Source organism: Centroberyx affinis, unplaced genomic scaffold (assembly GCF_046629955.1).
Source record: "Centroberyx affinis isolate AG114_WGS23_722 - 3 ecotype Tasmania unplaced genomic scaffold, CSIRO-AGI_Caff_v1 ptg000282l_1, whole genome shotgun sequence".
NCBI classification, from domain to species: Eukaryota; Metazoa; Chordata; class Actinopteri; order Beryciformes; family Berycidae; genus Centroberyx; species Centroberyx affinis.
Window position 1 is genome coordinate 171,776 of NW_027278961.1, and position 22,882 is coordinate 194,657.

Below are 22,882 nucleotides of genomic sequence, written 5' to 3' on the forward strand. Positions count from 1 at the left end.
TTCACTGTTGTATAGATTTTTTTTTATTGTACACTTGCTATTTGCTGTATTTGCTTTTTCTATCATTCTATTTTGCCCTCTTATTTCTGCACTCTGGCTCTGTAGAGCATGTTTAATAAACTATTCTGACACTGAATTTGAACACAAACGTAATGTGAAGAATGTTATTTATTTAATGCATTATTAGATTAGATTCAACTTTATTGCCCTTGCACAAGTACAGAACAATGAAATGCAGTGCAATGTAGCATTTAAAATATATGGACTAGATATGAGTATGCACAATACTGACTAAATAATAATAAATTATTAAAATAAATAATAAAATAAAATAAATAATATTAAATAATTAACTTAAATACACTAGAATATACTGAATATAAAAAACATGCACGTGACTTTGGGACAAACATATCTACTTTATATCTACATTATATGGACAGTATATACTGTATGTGCATAGTAGTACCACATTGCACATGTGGTATAAAAGGTATATTTAAAATATATTTATGCATTTAATTAGTGGAAAGTTGTTTTAAATATAAGTTTCCATTATATTTAGTTAAGTACAGATGTGTATTTGTAGCCTACTTCTTGCAGCCCTCGATGGTGCTGTTTGTCTCATTAGGATATCCATACCCCCCGCCCTTCGGATGTCCAGCCCCGCCTATACATATGCATATATATGTATATATATATATACACTGTATACACCCTGCCCCATCCCGCGTGCTGCAGCCAGTGGTTATTGAATCATTGACTGTCCATTCAGCTGTGCAAGGAAGTGCTGCAAGAGGAATAAAAGATACAGATAAGAATCAAAGGATGGCAAGCAAAGACCAAATTCGGGTAAGCAAGTTTTTATTACATGAAATAATTGCAAATGTGCTAACTTTAAGTAGACTGTGTGCATGTCATGTGGTTGAGAAAGCTCATTATTTCTGCAACACAGCCTTTAAGAAAACTTGGACTTACAGGCAAGTAATAAGTACAGTAGGCTAGTCTTGAAATGGTGATAATGAAGAACTCCTCATACCTGCCAACACTCCCGATTTTCGCGGGAGTCTCCCTATTTTTAACCCTTTCTCCCGCTGTGCTCCCGAATGGTAATTTCTCCCGTTAATCTCCCGATTTCATAGTGATACAAATCAAATGGGTGTTTCTTAGTTTCTGTGGGGGATATGTGTCGTGGTACCTGGCAACCCAGCCCAGAGGCAGGCAATAATGTACAATAATGTACAATAAATGTACAAAACGCACCAGAAAATAGTTGTTAAAGGCAGATTTTGATTCCCGCAGATTTTGAAAAGGAAATGCGCATCGGCGACAAAACAGGTTTTGGCCACTTTCGCGGACCTGCAAAGTTCCACTGTCCGACCCATTTCGGCTACCATAGTCTCAGGGGACGTTTCTTGTACTAACGTAGCCGGTAGCGGGGGGCCGTTTCTTGTATTACTTGTAGCGAGCCTGCAGCTGGAACTAAACATAACTTTGTCTGTATTGGCCGTCGCCCCCAGAGTCTAATCGTCGTCAGACCGATAGACGATGGCTTCCAAGATTGAGTCAAATGTAATATACTGACATACTCATTATATATTCTACTTCTACTCATTATATATTCTACTTCTACTCTGTATGACCCTTGACAAGTCTGATATCGCGGCACTCTTTGATTTTCCTCGAAGGCGTGGACACCCCGTGGCTCTTTGAAAGAGGTGCAGGGAATCCCGTTGCTGGAGCCCATAGTCGCACACTGGAAAAGGGTGGAGACGTTCAGAGCTTTTCCAGAAGACCTGCTCATTGCTACATACCCCAAGGCAGGTAAGGAATACTGAGAGGTCAGCAACTGTTACCGTCCGGACCCGAACCAGCAGGTTCAGGGACACCTTCTACCCACAGGCCACACACCACACATGCATACTTGCACAGCTGTTTTATTACACTGCTATTTTACTGCACTGCTATTTTATTGCATTGCCACTTGCATTGTTGTATAGTATTTTGTTGACATTGTTGTGGCTAGCTCTAGGCTCAAGAATTTCATAGCTGGCATTATCTGCTTCTCGCTGTTTTGTTGTCCTCATGACAATAAAGAACCTGGAACCTTGTAATTATGGCTCTATTGCAAACTTCTTACATGATTCAGTAAGTGTGGCACTGACTATGATAGTTCAAGTTAAAGCTAAATTTAAAGTACATTATCAAGGGTGGTTATCTGTTTACTGATTACTGCTTACTCTGGCAGGTCCTCAGTGCTCCTGCTGCTTGATCTAAGCTCAGCCTTTGACACAGTGGACCACAACATTCTGTTCTGCTTAAAACATTATATTGGCATCCAAGGGTCAGCTCTCTCATGGTTTCGCTCTCTTATATATCTAACTCACTGTGTGGTTTTCGGCAATACAACTTCTGATCATTCCAGTCTTAAATATGGTGTACCTCAAGGATCTACTACTCTACTACTACTACTCTCAAGGAGTACTGAGAACCTGCTGGATCTAAATCCAGACTGAAACTGTACGTGGGCAAGAATGATGTCATGTCCAGACAATCAATCAAGCTTCAATACGAAATCGAGTCATTAGCATGGACCATTGAGTGCCTAGGAAAAAACTGTATCATATCCGGACCAAGTCTCTCAAAGAGCTCTGAACATTTCAGTCTCCATCACTGGCAGCAGGTTATAGTTTTATCAGCCACTTTGACTCTTTTTGCACTAAACGGAACCTATTCAGGATGGATGGTTAACATTTAAACAGGAAAGGGATTTTTAACCTTATCCAATTCACAGCTTAAAATTAACTTATCATGACAGCAAGACCCTAACCAGACCTCTCTTCCTTTCATCACGATCCCAGTTATTTGTAACAGCAGGTCACATGGTTGTTCCACCTTTTCACATACTGTCATTCATGACAATCTCATAGACATCCTACTACAGCCCAGGTATCCTTAACAGTCAACCGTAACAACTCTTACAATGGGCTCATTGAATGCGAGGTCACTTTCCAACAAATCCAGTTTTGTTACTGTTATTTCTGATAATCACATTGATTTTATGTTCTTAACTGAAGCATGGTGTAAACCATCTGAATTTAATGTTTTAAACAAAGCCTCCCCAGAAGGTTACACATACACTGAGAATCCCAGGTCTAATGGACGGGGAGGAGGACTAGCCTCTATTTTCACTACACTTTTCAAATGTTCTCCTGTCACACTGGGAAATTTTAATTCTTTTGAAAAACTGACTCTCACAATTAAGGATAAAACCCAGCTTCTTTGTATTTTAATCTACAGATCCCCAAAATCAATAACAGGTTTAACTGATGAGTTCTCTGAACTCCTTTCAATAGCTGTAACCAGGTCTGAGAACATTTTAATACTAGGGGACTTCAATATACATGTCTGCTGTCCAGGGAATTCATTGTCCATGGAATTTTTAATATACTAGATACCTTCAGCTTCACATATTCCCTCACAGGACCAACTCACAATAAAGGCCACACTCTTGACCTGGTCCTGGCACATGGCATTGCTGTTTCCAATTTATCAATCCTCTCCTGTCCTCCATCCATCACAGATCACTGTCTCATCCAGTTTGTGATCAATTTAAATATTCCACGTAATAACGATGAAGTTATGCATTGCAGCAGGTGTATCAACACCACCGTGTTGGACTCCCTATCCAAAGAGCTGCCCACTACTCTGGCACCACTCATCCTTTCCGCTGGCTCCCTACGTGAATTCACAGAGGAATTCAATTCTGTATTGACTAGAGCTTTAGATACATTCGCTCCTGTATCCACTCGCCCTCCCAATAAGTCATCCCCTTGGTTCAACGATGCCTGTCGTGCATGTAAAAGACAGTGCCGAAAACTAGAACGCCAGTGATGGGCTAAAAAATTGGAGGTCTTTCAACTTGCATAGGATGAAAGCCTATTAGCTTATAAGCGCACAGTCACGGTAGCTTAAACAGAATATTATTCTAAACTGATTAATTCTAACAAAAATAATGCCAGGTTCCTGTTTGATACAGTCGCTAAGCTCACACAGGAACATCCCCCTTTTCACTGCCCTCTGTTTAGTGCAGATGATGCACTTCTTTGAGTCTAAGATCAATTCAGTTAGAAATGGAATTACTAGCTCTCTTCAGCCCACTTCACATAGCTGTCACAATTTGAGCCAATCTCACTTAGTAACTTTACAGCACTAGTACTGGCTGCAAAATCTACTACCTGTCAGCTTGATCCACTCCCAATGAAGGTTTTCAAAGAACTGATCCGTGGTCTGTGTTAGTGACTATCCGTCGACAGACCACTGAATTGGCTACAACCCCCTCTCACAGGAAGGCTAATGTTTTTAGCCGTTTTCTGCCCAGCTGAATTAACAGGGACTGCCCATTGTTCCGTCAGCCCATTGTTCCGAACCCCCAATAGTCCGAAAAATGTCCCATATTGGACCGAAAGCCCATTTGTCGGACAGCCCGGAGGTGGTTTGGTTGAGGCATGGGGTCACTGAGGTTAGGGTTAGAGCAAGCTTACGGTCAAGGCAGTCAGAAGCCACAGTTGTGGATGGAGCCAGGCATGGAGTTTTCGGACTATTGGGGTTTCGGAATAATGGGCCGTCGGAACAATGGCATGGCACCGAATTAACAGGCGATAAGGGGTGCAACAGGTCAGGTTTAAAAGTCTAAAAGTCTAGGCTGATTACTGCTTTAGAGGTTTTAACCTCTAAAAGTTGCCCTTAAAATCATCTAAAAGTAAAAACATAACATACAGTAACAAAATAGGTTTGGGATCGTGCTTTCTAAGTGTTCAAACAGCAGTAGCAGCTCTGCTCTTTCTTCTAGGAACTACATGGGTCCAGGAGATAGTGGATTTGATCTTGAACCGTGGAGATGCTGGGAGAGCCGGACGTGCTCCGACTCATGTCCGCATGCCTTTCCTGGAGATGACCACCGGGAATGCTGCTTTGTCTGGTCAGTATGAGTACACACAGCATGAAACTCCCAGTTTTATATTTCATCTACTGGCCACTGGATTCAGAAATGCACTATCCCATTTAATCCTCCACTTTGAAAAGTAGTTTTTAAGAGCAGAGAAGATAACAGCATGCGGCTAGTGCTATTTTCAAGCCCTGTGTGTATGTGTATATTGCTAACTATAGCATCTTACATTTATGCCGTCTTGATCTGGATTAAGAAAGACAAGTTCAGTGGTTCAAGTTTGAATGTAGTCCACCTTGCTGTCTGCAGGGATCACATGTTTGGAGCAGATGGAGCCTCCCCGTGTCATCAAGACTCATCTTCCCATCCAGCTCATTCCTAACACATTCTGGGAGGCAAGATGCAAGGTGAGATCAAATACACCGGTTATGATATTACAAAATTATTTGATGGTCACAGTCGCCTTTTCCACAAAATATATTGGATAAGTAGGAGAATCATGCGTTATTGACTGAAAAGTAATGCTGAGGAATTGGGGATGTAGAGGAGGGTAAACCCCCCTGAACTCAGTTTACCCTCTTTTTTTATTTACAGAATAGAGTTTACCCACCTTTTAAGGCTGGCATCATTTTTTAGGAAGTAAATTCTTAGTTAGCAGCATCAAACTGATATAATTTATATGAGGATGGGGTCTTTTAGGGGAAAAATAAAACATAAATTGGTGCTTTTTTGAAAACAAATAATCACCCATCTTTTTATTTACCACTATATCACTGAGAGGAACACTGTGTTTGCTTTATGATAAATAAAAAAATAAAAAAAAGTAATTTGTGCATGTCTTTGCAGGTGATCTATGTAGCGCGCAATCCCAAAGACAATGTGGTGTCATACTTTCATTTCGACCGGATGAATCTGGTTCAGCCGGAGCCTGGACCCTGGTCTCAGTACCTGGACAAATTCATGAGAGGGCAATGTGGGTATTGTTCCTAGATACTTCGATACTTGTATTACTACAGATAATTTTCTCTTTTTGTCGAAATATTCATAATCGTTTTTTGTGCAGTGGGCTGGGGTTCTTGGTACGACCACGTCCAAGGCTTCTGGAGGGAGAAGGAAACGAAGCAAATTCTCTACCTTTTCTTTGAGGACATAAAGGAGGTAAGTAGCGCTCGACAGATGAGAGAAGTTCACAAGCAAGCCGGTTCCAGGACACGACTGCAAATATCAACACAGGGATCAAACATCTAATATTGCCGTCTTTTTCAGAATCCCGAGAGGGAGATCCGCCGAATCGCCGACTTCCTCGGTCACCGGGTCTCCGAGGAAATTTGCCGCGACATAGCTCAGATGACAACGTTCGCTGCCATGCGGGAAAACCCCATGGCCAACTACTCTTGCATACCGGACGCCATCTTCAATCGACAGGCATCGGAGTTCTTAAGAAAAGGTGGGGGGTGGGGAGTGAGAGACAGAGAGAGTGTGTGTGTGTGTGAGAGAGAGAGAGCCTAAAGTCCTGTCTGCTTCTGTTTTGACAGGGGAGGTCGGCGACTGGCAGAACCACTTCAGCCCAGAGGAAAACGCCACATTTGGAGAGCATTACAATAGAATGATGGCTGATTGCAGCATTCCATTCCGCTTCTTGATTTAAGGAATATTTTTTAACTCTTCCATCAATCATCAAACGATGTCAGAAATGAGTACGACCTAAGAATGTGATTGTGACAGATTTGCATTGATTTTGTGATTTAATTTATTCCACACAGAATACTTGAAGACCGTTTTGCAAAAATCAATACTTTTTTAGAATAGAACAACAAAAACACTAGCTGCTAAGTTTCCCACATATACACTCACTGAGCACTTTAATAGGAACACCTGTACACCTGCTTATTCATGCAGTTATCCAATCAGACAATCATGTGGCAGCAGTGCAATGCATAAGATCATGCAGGTACAGGTCAGCAGCTTCAGTTAATGTTCACATCAAGCATCAGAATGGGGAAAAAATTTGATCTCAGGGACTTTGACCGTGGCATGGCTGTTGGTGCCAGACGGGCTGCTTTGAGTATTTCTGAAACTGCTGATCTAATAAAGTGCTCGGTTACTTAGATATTATCAAAACATAAGTGTTTTTTATAAACTGAAGATGAACTGCACACATATAACTGCCTCCATAGTAGTAATAGTGAAAAACAACAACGTATAACAAAGCAACACATACTGTAGGAAATCACAACCACAAAAAATTACACATATTGCACATTACGCATATTGCACATATTACACAATCAGTGATAAGAACATAATGTTTACAATGGTGTGATATGGGGGATTACTTTGTATTTTTGTAGTTTCTGTGCCTTTGGTAAGTCTTTGTAAGGGTTTTACTGCTTGAATTGAGCCATTTGTCACAATGTAAAAATGCAATAAAGTAAAAATGTACTGATTATCAAAGCACTTAAGGCTGTTTTGTCATTTATTCCCTACAATGTACTAGTCACAATAGACACTAGTACTTATTTTTTAGTCACCAATCACTATTGTAGTTGCCATTGTAATTTTACTAGTTGCTATATAATAGATACTAGTTCTAATTTAATAGGTACTGGTAGTGACTAATATTTCTTACTAGTAGTTTTAAGTGACATGATATTGTCACTTGTCAATTGTAACTGTTATCATTTAGATATTAAAAAGTGATTTATATGTATATACTGTATATTGTAGTTCTATTCATTACTCACTAGTAGTAACTATTTTAACTAAAACCTAAAATTGTATGATCAACATCTATTTTTTTACTAGTCATTATAATTTGACAAGTATTTAAAAAATAGGTATAGTCATGGCAAAATGTTGATATCACTGTTTAATAACAACTAGTAACAGCAAAATAGTGGCAAGTAAAAAGTAGAATAGGAAATAGTGATTACTAGTTACTAGTAACTAAGAATACAACGAGTAGAAGTGGATTAGAGACTCAGGGTTTAGGTTTAGGTGCTCCTTTATTCCTGCTGCTATTAGATGTTTTAACGAGTGTCTGTAGGGAATACAGAAAACTGAATATGGAGAATATGGCTGTAGTCTGTTTGCATCCAATGATAATGAGATGGTGACATTTGTTTTTTATTTACCCATATTACCTTCTTTGTCCATCCATCTATCTATCTATCTATCTATATCTATCTATCTATCTAAATAGTGACGTAATCTTTCAATAAATGTACAAGGGCTGATAAAGTCCTAATCAAAGAAAATGTTCTAGCTTGTGGACTGCTAGAGAGCACAACTGATATCTTCCAACATTTTAGAGTGCAATGTCTTAGCTATGGCGCAATATCCTCCATATTGTTATGACTCAGGCTGCTGAGGACCTCGGCTCCACTGAAACCGTCAAATGACCTTTGGTACGGGACACAGAGCAGGCAAAGCTCAATGCTAAACCAACAGAAATAAACAACGAAATACTCTGCACTATTGTAACCCGATCTGGAATAATCACGAAATATGTGCATTGATTGTGAGATGGCACAATTTATTGCTATAACAGTGTAACATTCAAATTGAATTTACTTTTTCTGTTTAAAAAGCCAGAGGTAGTACAATGTTATCTTTCATTATGTCGTTTCTTCCTGCTTTACCGGAGTGGCTGACTCTGGATGCAAATCCACTGGATAGTTTACTTCAAGGTAAGTTCATCCTCCGTTCCTTTTCTCTGCAGTTTGGGTAGAACTATACAATATTTATAATGACCTAGGCTCCCAGTTATGCAGCAGGCTATTTCTCAACTGTATAAGTGACTGAAGTGTGTTATTGTCAGTGATGAAAATGTTATCTGACCTGCAGGACTGGTAGGCGCATGTGGGATCTCTGTGCTATGTAACCTGATGAGAGTACACTTATTTTTAGAGGCTGAGAGGTGAGGAAATGGATTTTGATACATACATGAAGATGATTTTGATGTATGTTTGCGTTACCTGACCTGACTAGGATGTCAAGTTACAAGATTTCACAGTTTACTTTCATTTGTTACTCTTCCTTTCTCTTTCCCTCAACCCACAGCTGGAGTGATGACAGCAGCAGTAATGACGCGTCAAGCCAGAGGACACCCAGACATCAAAGCAGACCTAAAAGTGGACTGGGTGGGATGCTCCAGTTTTTGTTTTTGATGGGGCTGCTGGCTATAGTGGGCTCCCGCGTGGCCTCCCTCGTGGTACTAGAATTTTCTCTTCGAGCTGTCTCTGCTTGGGCTACAGCTGGACCAGTAAGCAACTAACAACAGGATCATCTCTAAAAAAAAAAAAAATCTTCCCATTGCACTAACCAGTATCTCCTGATTTGTTCGTGTGGGTCTCATTTTGCTTCTACTTCTCAATTTTACTCAACCCAGTTCTGGGTTTTGTCGCATCGCGGTGACTCTTGACATTCATTATACAGAACATCTTCCTTTCATTTGTTTAGATTCACCCGTCAATTCCCCCTCTACTCCTCTAATCCCCCAGGAGTCCGGGAGGTTTCTGCAGCAGCTGCTGGTCCAGTGCCAGTTCTCTCTGGGCTGTGCCCTAAGCTGCAGCCTGCATTTCCTCCATGAGGGGGCGCCGCAGCGTTGGCTATGCCTGCTCCTGGCGGCGGCGCTCAGCTGGTTCCTGGCCAAGCAGGCCACACGCCTGCTGCACCATGTCTTGGCTCTGTACAAACTCCACAGCTCGCAGCGCTACTGCGGTGTCTGCATCAGCCTGCTCTCCTCAGGCCGCTCCCTGCTGCCCGTGCTGTGCAGGACCCTGGTCATTACCTTCTCTGTGGCTGTGGTGGCCGCTGTATCAATCATCAATAAACACTTCCTCTCTGCAACAGAGGCCCTCAGGTTTTGGACACCACTGACTATCTGCTACACGCTGCTGGTGGTGTACATGCAGGGTGAGACACACATGTATGGGGAAAACTAGGCTACAGGAAACTCATAGCTTATGTCAGAGGTTTTGGTACATATTTGTCATCATTGACGCATCTGGGCAGGAGCTCTATTAATAATCCCATAGCCTGTGACAATTTGATAGTATGGACTCCTCTTGTGAGTGGAGAAGAAATTGCTCCATTGTTCATCAGTTTGCTGTCTCCCTCTGATGGGAGTCTTGACTCAAAACATCATGCAACATGTGTCTATCATCATTAATTCGAGCATCCTGATGTGTAACTTTTCCTAGACAATGTAGCTAGGACTCCCAGACAACAGGGAATCATTCACATTCTCTTAAAGGCTAACCAAAGCTATCTGTGTTTCCTCTGGTGACCGTTCTATCTCACGCCGCTGGTTCTTCTGGCAGAGGAGCAGCACCGGCGGCCCACCGGCCAGGCCGTCCTCAACACGGTGGTGGTGCGTCTCGGGGGTCTGACGGTCCTGATGCTGACCGTCGGACGCTGGGCGGACGTGCTCCACATCCTGATGTGTTTCCTGGGTGAGGCCAGCTGTCTAATCCCCACCAAGGATCTGCTGGATGCCGCGTCCTCACAGGTCGGTGAGTCTCCCTTGGAAGCAGCGCACAGGGCCGAGAGCACTTTCTGTCCCATCGGGACCCGAAACTGGGGCACAATATCGATGTGTTCATTAGACTGGGTCCCAAGATGAGGCTGAACTTCTCAAATTTGTATCCCAGGTGGAAAAGGTTTAAGACCCCCCAAGACAGATTCAGGTCACAGTATTCTATAATTCAAAATATAGAGCCTACTTCTCATATTGAGTTAGCCTGATTTAGTAGTTTCACCAAAACACAAAGCAGTAGTGGCAAATAAAAAGGTGGGTAAACTATGACCTCAAGTCAGTGATCATCATAAGGCCGCCAATATCATATATATTTTCAGCCAAGCATTAATTTACGACTTTCCTTAAAAGGCCCAATCCTCATTACTTAAATCATATTGAAACTTCTTACAATGATGTACGCTATGAATTTATGACATTAAGGTTTATGTCAGACTTAAGTGGGTAAAATCTATTCTGCAGATAAAAAGGTTGGTAATGAATTTCAGTGGGTTTACCCTTCAAGACATCCCTGGAGCAAACCTTATCCGTTTAGCCAAGATAAAAGACCAGACAACTGCTCAATATTATAGTATTAGTATTATCATACTGTAAGATGATAGACTTAGGGAAATGATGTCTGCAGATATTCTGACTACTCTCGCAGGCCAGCAACTGGGTTATATATAGGCCTACTGTCATCTATCAGGTTATGTCATACATTGGATATGTGGATATGTGTTTTTGTGTGCGTAGGATGAAGAGGAGGATTATAGAGACTACATGAGAGGAGAACACCGACGAAGACCACGGACACAAGGGAAAGAGCACAAGAGTTAATCATTCTGGGGATTAAAAATGCAGCCGGACTCTTTTTGATGTGGGATAAGCTAATTTACATCTATGTATTTATGTCCTATTATTTAGGCTTTTATCAACAAGTAAACTTTTACACGTATAATGTAATGGCATTTTTTTTTTTATTAAACATTCACATGACAGATTTTACCTGCAAAGCTTTGGTGGTGACTAACATTAATTTAACAATTATACAATGAAGCATTGCATATTGTGATTAAAAATACTTTACACAATTGGAGCTTTTAATTTGACCATAAAAAAAATCCATAGTGGTGTTGCATGAGGAGAGATAACAGAAATGCACTGAGAATGCAGAAAAGAAAGAAAAAACACTTAGCAGACGGACACAAAGTATCATATTTGTTATGCAGTAGCCGTTATGGCTGTAAAAGGTTACAAATAGATGCAAGGCAGTAACTTCACCTCCACCAGCTCATTTAATGGCTAATGACAATAATCTTTACATCATTATCATTACTGGCTCACCCATTTCCACACAACCTATAGGCCTATAAATGTCAGTCTGTTTTTGTCGTGGCCCTCAGAGACTCGTCAATTTGAAAAGAAAAGGCAAAATGGCTGACGACAATGTTAGTGCTCTAAAGTCACACAAAATGGCGTTAGACAAAGAAAAGGCTAGCTTACTTAGCTTTAACCTGCCGTTAGCCTGTATTCAAACCAATTTTGGCCAAAGAGATATTTAAAACCCCGAATAGCCTTTATCAACGGTCAGTGTTTGCTTACTGAAATTGAATTAACATGAAAACACACAGAAGCCTTTTAAAAGAGATTCTACACGTATCTGGTTTCATGTTACCCTCCCCATTACAATACAGTCGAAGTAAAAGCCTTACTTCTTGTGCAAATATGCTCTAGCTTGTATCCCCGACCACCCCCACATCAAATTTAATCCACATTTTGACGCTGGTATTAATGCCCATTTGGTATATCTTTATTGAAAGCTGTGAACTGACAGGAGCATATTCCATGAGAGGTTTTTTTAATATGAATTCCGTCATTATTCCATGTCAAAAAAAGGCGTGTGAAATTACAGTGGGCTACATGAGCCTGATAGTCCAGTTTCCAAGATAATAATCCAGGGCTGGGAATCACTTGAAGAGGAAATTTAGTTTTGGTGTCTAGTCGTTTCCACCACAGTACGAAATTGTACTATCCCATAAGATTATTGGATGTTTTTATTGAATACGGTTCCAATTCAGGAGGAATTCGGTAGAGAAAGGGAGGTTCTTTCCAGCAGCGCCCGACTGTTGTAAAAATGGCCATTGAAATGACTGGAAACTTGTCGCCTCCTCTGTGTTATTGGATGGGGGTTTCCAGACTTTTCTACGCAGATCTGATAGGCAGGCTGTACGCATGCGTAGTCTGGAGTTTTGCAGTGCCCCTGTTACCGCAGTTTAACGCATGCGCAGTTCGACTTTTAATGTAGTATAATAATAGTATAATAATAATGTAATAATAGAACTATGCTCTCTGACCAAAATTTCCATTAAAACTTTTTATTCTAGTAGATTGAACTGCTTTGAATCCTCATCCTTTCATATACTGATACATTCAGCTCTTAGTGATGGCATAAAATGGGTAATGGGCAAAAAAAAGTGTCTCATTACCAGTGATGTAGTGGAGGGTGAATATACCTAAACTCAGTTTACTGCCTTTTTGTTTACAGGATAGAGTTTACCACCTTTTTAGGTTGCCATAAATTGTAATGACTTCATAGTGTAAACATGTTATATGAGGATAGTGTCTTTTAAGGAAAAATACATAAATGAATGCTTGTGCTTATGATGATCACAGTTGGAGCTCATAGTTTATCCACCTTTTTATTTACCACTACATCACTGCTTATCACCTTGGACAGTCTCTTGGACTTTTGGACATGCGCCTGATTGCTCATGTTACTGATTAGCTTAAAAGAGAACTCAAATCAGGTCAAAGTTCTTGACTTAGTAGCCTCCACTCCAATTTGTCCTAGTAACTTAATTGAAATACAAGTTCAAGGTTCAGCTTTATTTGTCCCAATGGGCAATTGCTTTTGCAGCATAGCCTATATTAAAAGCAAAAACATAAGACAGACAACAGACAGTCGTCATTGAAAAATGTCAAGACAAATCATAATCCTCATAATCATCAACACTGTGATGATTCAGTCAAAGTCAAAGTCTTGCATCCCAACACTTGAATGAACATACTGTATCTTGAATCAGATTTTCTGTCAGTGATCTTAGCTGATAGCCCATCAAACAATGTATTATTCAAAAAATACTAGTAGTATCTTCTTGTCAGAGTTTTGTGAGTGAGGGACTTGTTTCTTCTTCTGAATGTCTTCAGCCCAGTGACATGTAAAAGGGATTTGGTTTGATTGAAAGCTTTCCTCACAGGACCAATTTCCCAGACATGTGTCAATCCCACAGCTGCCAATCCTGCCTTATTTCTTGGGAGTTACCCTATTTAATTTTTAATGGGATCTCTGTTACTTTCAGTGGTTTTAATAGGACAAATTAATCCAAACAGACAATCAAGATATGAAATCCTAGACCTGGTCTGAATGTTATAGGGATTGCCAAACTGCCAAGGGGGCTCTACAGGAGTGGGATGTGTCCAGGAAAATAGTCCTAAATCTTATAGATAGTTCTGTTTTGGTCATGCTCTTAAAGGTCACATCCAATATGATTTTGGATCCCCTCATTTCCCAATCAAACACACACTAATACAGGAATAGGCTTGTAATTCAATATATGAATGCATGTCCCATCAATAATTCTGAATATAGGAACCTTTCACTCAAAGCTAGAAACCAGAGTCTAGACTGTAATCTGTTCTGTCATCTGGATTTGCAGAATCATGTAGCTGCTCCATTGACTTCGGAGAACTAATCCATTGATAATAAATGAGAAATTGACTCTATGTAGCCTACCTACCATTTATCCCTGGAAAGTCACAGCATATTGCTTTACTCAGGTCTATCAGGTCAAAATCTCATCGGCTCAGATTTGCTTAGACTAGGCCTTTAGTTTCCTGTTTCCTGCCGGCATAAGTTCCCTCTTTATGCGTCTTCAAGATCCTCAACATAAACTTTTTATGCTTCAGTGTAAGTAGCTTTCAGAATGATCACTTGTCAAAGGATCTTCAAGGGGAGTCAACTCACTAAAGCTTAATGTATGGCAAAATCCCTGCATCTCATATTATTTGCTACCAAAGCTTATAAACCTACTTATGTTGACTACATGTCTGGAGACAAGTGGAGCAATTACTGGTGACTAATAAGATATTTAGTCAATGTGACAATAAGTCACCAAACTATCAGCTTATAAGGAACATTGGTCCTGAATGCTCCCCATATGTGATTTTTTTTTTTTAGATATGGCTTCCAAATATATTTTGGGTTATTTTTGCTTTATCTTTGCTCTCCATTATAATGATTTAATAATATAAAATCAAATTTGGACTCATGTAAAGTGCTTCCCCTTGCCATACCCGTCTGACACCCATGGGATCCTCCTGTGAGTCAAAGCTTCTCAGATGTCAAAGCACCAACATTCAACCAGGGGTTTTCTCACACATGCGCACAGAGGAAAGACTATCTCATCGGGGGAAAAAAAAGTTCACACACAAAGCTACGCCTGCGCGGTGTGCCTCTCATTACGAGCGAAGTTGCTGCATCTTTTTAGGAAGCTACAAGCTTTCTTTCGACACCCAAAGGTCGCATGGTGTCAGGGACGCGCCTAGTCACGGGAACAGTTCGGCGCGCGTTCACGAGGTGCCAGATCGCGCTTTAACAGTGAAGAGTATCAAACAGCGTGCGGGGATCCAACCTAATGGTTTACATTGGGTCACAACGACCAGTCAATGATTTGCGCGGAGTATTTTTGGTCCGGCGTTTATTTTGCAAACCTTTTCTATTTTGCACGGGAAGAAACTGACATAGCAAACTCATCTGTATGATCGGGGGACAGGAGCACACAGTATGGTCCGGGAAACCAGACATTTATGGGTGGGAAATTTACCCGAAAATGTACGAGAGGAGAAAATCATTGAGCACTTCAAGCGGTGAGTAAAAATGAGCGGCGTGTGTTTTGCTAATGTAACAACGAGTCCACGGCCAGCATCTCTGTTGTGTCACATTTACTGAAGTCAGGATGAAGCAGGAGGTTCCCCTGTAGCCAAGTGCCATTTGGCAACTGTGCTGACAGCTCTCTATAACCAACAACACTGCACTGGGTTTGAGCTGAGAAGAAACGGCTAGCACACCTCAGCCACCCAGCTAGCTGGCATATGGTTTTGGCATTTTGGCACGGTTACAAACTTGTAGGTCATAACTTGTCGATACACTACATAACCCGTCCTTTTTCGTGGTGTGGCTGTTTTAAGGACCTTTCCCACCAGGTAACCGAGGAATAACCTTTTCAGCAGAGTAGACGCCAACAGCACACCGTCAGTGTAAACAAACTTCAGCCTACCTGGGCTGCTGCTCCCTGTAGCTTTTATACAAGCTGTGCATTTAATTGCCTGCGTCTTCGCAAGTATGCTTGCAGCGTAACCGTGAGTGTTTTCTAGTGCTTTAGCAAAACCGGGAGCCGGTGTTTCACACTTTCTGTGAGTTTGTCAGCTCAGGTCACGGCTTCCTTCGACACATGTGCACTTCTGGCAACAAAGTGTGCTTAATTAGCCTACTTGAATGCGCATTAAAGTGCCGTAGCAAGGCGGTTGCAACAACCAGCTTTTTTTTTTAATCTAATACAATTCAATGAAACATCAAAGGTGACGCGACATCACGCCGCCATCCTCGCGGCAACATTGTTGCAAACTGGCTGCGATTGAACAGCGTGCAGTGTGTTACCGATATGCAACATTGAAACATCGTAGATTACTTGTGTGCGAAAGCAAATACACATACTGATTGTCTTTGCTACATGGTAACAATACTCTTTGCCCCAGCTGCCGAATTGCTTAGCCTTAAGCGTAACGGATCTGATTTTAATAAAAGCAAGCAACATAAATCGTTATTAACCATTTCATTAGTTGAGGTTTTTTTTAATTGGGCTCAGCTTGTGCTAAATGTTAGGCTACCGAAGCGGAGTGGGAGCATGCACCGTTTACGGTCTTTAACCTCTTTGTTTTCTTTGTTGGACCGGAGAAAAAATGTAAATATGAATTTTTGTGTGGCTTGTCACGGTTCTCTGCGCGCTCTCGCCTCTCGTTGCTCGGCTGTCAAGGAAAAAGCAGCCCGCCTCTCCGTCCATATGTGCAGGAGGAGAATAGTCTGCTGAAAAACATCATAGCTCACCTATATTGGTACGCTACCCTTTCCAGTGGTATGTTATGCGTCGCCAAATCGAACATAAGCTGCCAATTAACTAACATAAATCATACACGCGGTCTGTCTAGCACAATATGAGTCGAAATGCACGTTCGTCCCGCAGCATACCCTCCAACATACGATTTCCAAAATATAAACTGGCATTAATTTGATCCATTGCACCCTCTTGCTCTCGTTATTGTTTACGGTAGAGGGATACTGTGTCTCGAGTCTCGAGCTGCAAATATTGAGGAGCCGTGGCGCTTATCTAGCCATGCAACCCTGCAAAACACTTAATAGGCTACCTATTACCTTTTTTATTTACATTCGCCTATGTTATAAGGTGCCCGAGTTTGGGGAATGATGACTGGCAGTATGTTGTAGGCTGTGCGAATAGCGGAGGGAAACCGTGTCGGGGAGCCCTTTTTCAGCCTGCCACCTCAGCTCCGATGTTAACCAGAGGTAGTCAGAGTATGCAGGTGCATGACAGCCCAATGTGTGATAGAAGTCATTGAAGATGGGGGACGGCAGAATGAGTAAGCAGTGTGAACAGCTTTTCTAAAATGGCGTCGGAGGCTATTCAATGTTGGGAACTGGCATACCAATATATTTATGGGCACCCTACTGTCTCTCTCGGACAGCGAAAATACCCTCCCGAGAGACAGTTTTTCATCCCCATGGCTTCTTGGGGTAAAAAAAAAAAAAAAAAAACCCATAACAAATGAATGTGCTAGTAGGCTTTGTAATTATATATCTTATAAAGCTTGTAAATATAAATGAATAGGCTACCCATCAGTCATTACACCCATCACTTAATGAGGTTATTTGCTAATTTATAGGCTTATTAACTAAACAATGGAAGGCATGCCCTCATCTACATCATAAAAAAAAGCAAATGTTAGGCAAGGCACTGCTTTTTCCAATTGGGAAAATTATGGTATATGTATATTAAAAGATGCTAAATTGCACCAAAATGGTGCAATTTGTAAATGCTTACACTTGAACAGAAGGAAGCCTAAACATGCATAATGCATCTGGACTCTGGAAACCCACAAACAGCAAACCAGGAAATGTCGCGTCTCCTTCTATGCTGCCCAAACCTCACATGAATGCTTTTCAGTAGCATAAAAGAGCACCTCCCCCCTCAGGAAAATACTCCAGGCATTGTTGGGAAATGTATTTATTAACATGCGATGTGCCAGTGTTTCAAGTCCAGTTGCTGGGTTACTGTTGCCTTGCAAGAAAGTACCAGAGAGTAATAAATCACTAGCAAAGCCACGTCTCTCTGCTTTGCAGAATCCCCCCCCCTAATGACATCAATTCACCCATCACTGTGCAAGGTGAAAAAGGTGTTATCATGAGAGCAACTGCATTCATTTTAACTAAGAACTCAATTTGAAAACCGTGTTCGGACAATCAGAGATGTTAAAATCAGAGATGTGACAAAGCAGCCGTGTAAAACCTGCTGATCATCTTGTTTTGCTTCCATTGTCCCCTCTCTAGATATGGACGGGTGGAGAGTGTCAAGGTCCTCCCGAAGCGGGGGTCAGAAGGTGGAGTCGCGGCCTTTGTGGATTTTGTGGACATTAAAAGTGCTCAGAAGGCTCACAATGCGATCAACAAGATGGGGGACAGAGACCTGCGCACTGATTACAATGAGCCCGGCACGATTCCTAGTGCGGCGCGGGGGCTGGACGATAGTCTGTCCTTAGGCTCTCGTGGCCGGGATGTATCAGGGTTCACAAGGGCGGCAGGGGGGCCGGTGTACGGGCCCCCTGCGTCGCTCCACAGCAGAGATGGACGCTATGAACGCAGACTAGACGGGTAAGTGGACAAAAGTTTCTCTGAAGGCAGGGGGGACCTTGGTTTCTGGTAAACACCTTACCCCCAAGCATCTTTCCACCATCTGTTCATTTACTTGTCTGGGGGTTAAAGAGGAGAAAAGAGAGTTCATGCTCAGGAATTAAATCTTTTAGGCATCCCCTCTAAAGTCCTCAGAGCGTCGCCATCGCTCTTGGATTCATGCTTGCAGGTAGACACCCGAGATGTACCGTAAATGAGAGCATGTTTTGTACATTCTGCACACAAAAAATGTATCTGTCACTTATATGAATAGTCAATAGTGTAAATGGCTGTTGGGGATTATCTTTGTGAGTTTAAACATCTCTGTGAGGTGGATGTAACATTTTGCGGAAAATACGGGGCAAATATTGGATATCGTAAAAAAATTTCCCAGGATTATTGGAGATTGCTGGAGAGAGAGAGGAAGGGAGAGAGAGAAAGAGAGAGAGTGGTCCAGCGGCCATCCCTGGGATTTCCCCCTAATCTGGAGTTACCGTGCCCCGCTCGGTGGATTAATATGTCACCCTTTTTATTCTCACGTAACAAAACAACCAAGAGCACACATTTACACATTTTAAGACATGCCAACTATTGTTTGGATTAGTCAAATTGGGTTTACAATTATGGTGCACCCCTCCTGGAGGTGTTCACTCCTCTCGTGGTCTGGAGTCATGTGGATAACCTACCCAGGATATGTATCCCCCCTCTGTTGGATTAATACCGGCCAGACATCCAAAGGATATTCTATCATTCTAAAGGTATGGGTTGTTTTTTCTTTCTTTTTTTTTTTGGTTTTGTTTGGGATTATGTCTGAGATCAGGGCATTACACTGAGTGCTGGGAGACCTCTACTGGTGATCCAACAGAAACCGTGAGCAAATTACTTTTTTTTTTTCCCGTCTTCATGATGATTTTTCTGGAGATATTTTTTTTTCACTTTTGAACCACTGAGACTTGCACATTCGGCATTCGGCGTGGATGAACACGGGACTATGTTTGGATCGTACAAATCAAAGAAGCATGCTGGAAATTTGAGACTGGAAAATGGTGCCATCAGTGCCACTGGAGATTACTTGCCTCTTGTCTGTGGATTACCTCACCCTTTCCTGAATGTGGAACTATAACTAACAGTCCTTGGATACAATTGCATTCAGAGTCCGAAGTCTATATCGTGCCTGTGAACTGTATTTAAAATCTGTTCACTGACTTAGCCTAGGTTTGGACTGCGTGCGGGTCGCTTGTGAAGGAGAATCATGGATAGACTACAGACATGAACATCCACGAGCTTCAAAACCGCCATGAATATTTTTCCCCTGGGAATGAATACAGTGCAGAAAAAGGAGCAAGAATCTGGATTACTAGTAAGAGACGTCACCCTTCCTTCTAAATCTGTCTTGGCCAGATTTGTTTCCCCTCTGCCGATGGAATGGGACTATTTCACCACTGTGCACCGCGCGATCAAAGTGGAATGTGCAGGACTTTTACAAATGAAGATGGAAGATTTAATTGTCCCACCGGCGCCTCCTCTACAGATTCATTGGTGCTGGGGAATCAATGGAGCATCGCTTATTGAAGATGGACTCCTGGATACCATTTCTTTATTTTACCGGACTCAAAAGAGCAACGTCGATAGTATATTTGTACATTTCCACATTTATTTTTGGATGGATGTTTGGACTGCTACTGGCTGTTTTTCCCCAACGTACAAAATATGAAGCTGGATCAGGACAAGGCCTAGTTTGTTTGATTTATTTTAATTAAAATTTCTACACCATCTCATCCATGCACCTGAGGTCCCCTGCCATGCCGATGAGGATTACATTTTCTAACATGAACGATTTTGCTTCAGTTTTTACCCCCACTCAACATTTTTTGCCCATTTTTTTTTTTCTTTTTGCTCACAAAGTTCTATCTCCCTAGATTGTATTTGGAATTATAGGTCAAGTTACCACTCTCTCAAAAGGTTGGTATGTCCTGCCCTGTGTATTATAGCTGTTCTCTCTAACCCCCTAGTTTGAACCCCTGTCTCTCTCCATTTTCCCCACTAACCGAAGTAGCCGGTAAATAGACTGTTATTACTGCCTGTTTGTCTATATGCAGAATCTGTACCTTACCTTTTTATATTGTTTTCCTTTCTCCTCCTCTCACCTTACCCCCACTCCCAGCTCCTAACCTCTGCTCTCCCTATACTGAATAGTTCTATGTTGCAGGCATTTTTCATCTGACAAGTGATCAAAGTGAAAAATGTCCCTGTTGATATATATAAGGCTGGCTTAATGTAACATAAAGATTGGGGCTGTGGTGTTGTATTAACGCAATGCACATTTTTCCTAATGCCTTTTTTAAAAGCAGCGAGACAGAATTTAATGCTTATCAAATTAAGGCAGAATCAAATTCACTTTTGCACTTCTTTGATTGCTTTCCAATTCAAGGTGTGTCAAGGTCAAAGGGTTTCAGATTGCTATTAGATGATATTTAGCTTCTAGTTTAATCTCGCCACATGTTAGCAGCTTTGGTTCCATCCTCGCAATTTTACATTTTCTCCAGCCTCCTTTGTTTGGCTGAGCCGAGTCAGGCTCAAATGACAGGGATCTAATGTAAAACCTGTCACAGGGTGCAGTCTCAAAATTTGAATCTCAAAAATGAACTGGCAGCCAGATATGAAAGCACAAAAAACACAGCTACACTGTTGGTTTGCATGAAAAGGAGTAAACCATTCCTCATTTTTAAATGGACACTTTGAATAAAAAAATGCATATTTTACTTGCATTCATGACCAAGGCACCACATAAGACACCTTTTTAATGTGCTCTGGCATGCTTCCTTATAGTTATGCTGTTCACATAATCCCAAAAGGGTTGACGTGCTTGGCATGCACTATCGCAAACTAATAATCAAACACGGAGAGAAATTATGGCAAAAGAATCTAGCTGAATTTATTTTTAAGCTCCATGAATAATGTAAAAATCTGTTTTGTGTAAAGTGAAATTGAAGGCTATCTATTGAGCAGTGAGCCTCTGCTACCAAATTAGCATTTTTGAGAGCATCTAGGGGTCAAGGTAATCCATCAATTTCACAGCAGACATTGTTGTGCCATAGATGATATTCATGAATCCTGCACACAAATGATTAAATCAAATAAGCTGAAATTGAATTTGCCCCCCGACCTGCTGTATCTATGTATAGTGCAGTGAAATGGACTCACTGCTCCACCTAAACCGTTTCATCCTTAACATCAGTATGTGCATGCAGTCTTTTGTTCTTGTGCACAATGGCATGTCTTTGGGTGGAAAGACTTAATAAAAGACCATGCTTCTATCTATGACCTGAAATAATGTTAGACTCTATAGGTTCTGTATACATAAAATGTTTTACACTGATCAAAATTCAGATAATTCGGTATGAAATGCATATATAATAACTGACCCTGTAATCCCTAAAATCCAGTCATTTAGTGCCATTTGGTGAATACTGGCAATTTTTGCTTGAACCAAAAAGTGTAAAAAAAAAAAATAGTTCAAAAAAACTATTATTAATAATAATAATGGCTTCACAAGGATAGAAATATGTGGAAAATCCTCCAAAGTGAAGACATTTTGACGGTCCTCACTTTTTAAGGGGCTATAGTTTGGGGTTAGGACTTGAGTCAAGGGCTAATATTAGAATTAGTATCAGGTCAAGGTTAGGTATGTAGAGGAGAGGGGTAAGGTTAGGGAATGAATGTAGTCTACAAAAGTCCTCCCAAGTATAGTGATAAAGCCGTGTGTGTGCATTTTGACGAGTGTAAAGGGCAGGTTGGGTATCTTAAGAAGGTCATCTTATGGATCATTTACCAAGACACCTTTCAGGACATCAAAAACGATGCAGACGAAGACACCGGTGTCATGTTTTTTTTAGAAATGGCAACAGCCTCCTGTTAGTATTCATATTACTTGTTTCCTCAATATATGAATAAGATTCAGGCCATTTTATCATTTTGATAACTGTTTTGGGTCCATAAGACAGTCCATCCACACATGATTTTTATTTTGAATCCCCTAAGACCTATTTTTGGAATGCTTTGAAAACCATTGAAAGGTTTTATGTGCTTGTGTACAAGCAACAATTACCTAAATGTTGGCCTCAATGCAGGTCCATAGACACTGCATGAAAGCAATCCTTACCTTGTCTCTGAAAGAAAAAAATAGTTTGAAGTTTAGTTCATTAACTATACTATCAAGTCACTGCTACGTTTTAGGAAACGTGTGTGAGTTTTCAGCTTGGTCAGCAGCAATGAAAGATTCAAGTCTCAGTTCATGTCTGTCATGTTGACAACGGTGGCAACAAATTATCTGATGATCATAATCTTCTGAAAGTGTACAGCACTAGAAAGTTGGGAAAACCATGGAACTTAAAAA

At 41.1% G+C, this 22,882-nt stretch overlaps 3 protein-coding genes across 3 annotated transcripts in view; all 3 read left to right on the top strand.

Moving 5' to 3' along the window:
• The first annotated feature begins 1,548 nt into the window (after positions 1-1,548).
• On the top strand, positions 1,549-6,644 carry sult1st5 (sulfotransferase family 1, cytosolic sulfotransferase 5). The gene is made up of 8 exons (XM_071513596.1): positions 1,549-1,572; positions 1,689-1,824; positions 4,853-4,981; positions 5,258-5,355; positions 5,795-5,921; positions 6,012-6,106; positions 6,215-6,395; positions 6,484-6,644. Exons 1-8 carry the CDS (start codon positions 1,549-1,551, stop codon positions 6,594-6,596), a joined length of 903 nt encoding a protein of 300 aa, XP_071369697.1. The 3' UTR covers positions 6,597-6,644.
• Positions 6,645-8,552: 1,908 nt separating this feature from the next.
• tmem82 (transmembrane protein 82) lies at positions 8,553-11,352 on the top strand. The gene is made up of 6 exons (XM_071513834.1): positions 8,553-8,637; positions 8,795-8,867; positions 9,011-9,212; positions 9,451-9,865; positions 10,273-10,460; positions 11,223-11,352. Exons 1-6 carry the CDS (start codon positions 8,553-8,555, stop codon positions 11,304-11,306), a joined length of 1,047 nt encoding a protein of 348 aa, XP_071369935.1. The 3' UTR covers positions 11,307-11,352.
• A 3,812-nt stretch (positions 11,353-15,164) lies between these two features.
• Positions 15,165-22,882, top strand: part of spen (spen family transcriptional repressor) — a 29,149-nt gene continuing 21,431 nt past the window's right edge. The window contains exons 1-2 of the mRNA XM_071513662.1: positions 15,165-15,395; positions 18,148-18,468. Coding sequence (XP_071369763.1) covers positions 15,313-15,395; positions 18,148-18,468 — 404 coding nt within the window. The 5' untranslated portion in view covers positions 15,165-15,312. The remainder of the gene's footprint in view (positions 15,396-18,147; positions 18,469-22,882) is intronic.

Bases quoted from the DNA above. Each gene is read 5' to 3' on its own strand.
- tmem82 (XM_071513834.1), top strand. From the start codon at position 8,553: ATGTTATCTTTCATTATGTCGTTTCTTCCTGCTTTACCGGAGTGGCTG. The intron at 8,868-9,010 runs GTGAGGAAATGG...CTCAACCCACAG, and splicing joins TTATTTTTAGAGGCTGAGAG to CTGGAGTGATGACAGCAGCA. The intron at 9,213-9,450 runs GTAAGCAACTAA...CTAATCCCCCAG, and splicing joins CTTGGGCTACAGCTGGACCA to GAGTCCGGGAGGTTTCTGCA.
- sult1st5 (XM_071513596.1), top strand. From the start codon at position 1,549: ATGGCTTCCAAGATTGAGTCAAAT. The intron at 6,107-6,214 runs GTAAGTAGCGCT...CGTCTTTTTCAG, and splicing joins TCTTTGAGGACATAAAGGAG to AATCCCGAGAGGGAGATCCG. The intron at 6,396-6,483 runs GTGGGGGGTGGG...CTGTTTTGACAG, and splicing joins ATCGGAGTTCTTAAGAAAAG to GGGAGGTCGGCGACTGGCAG.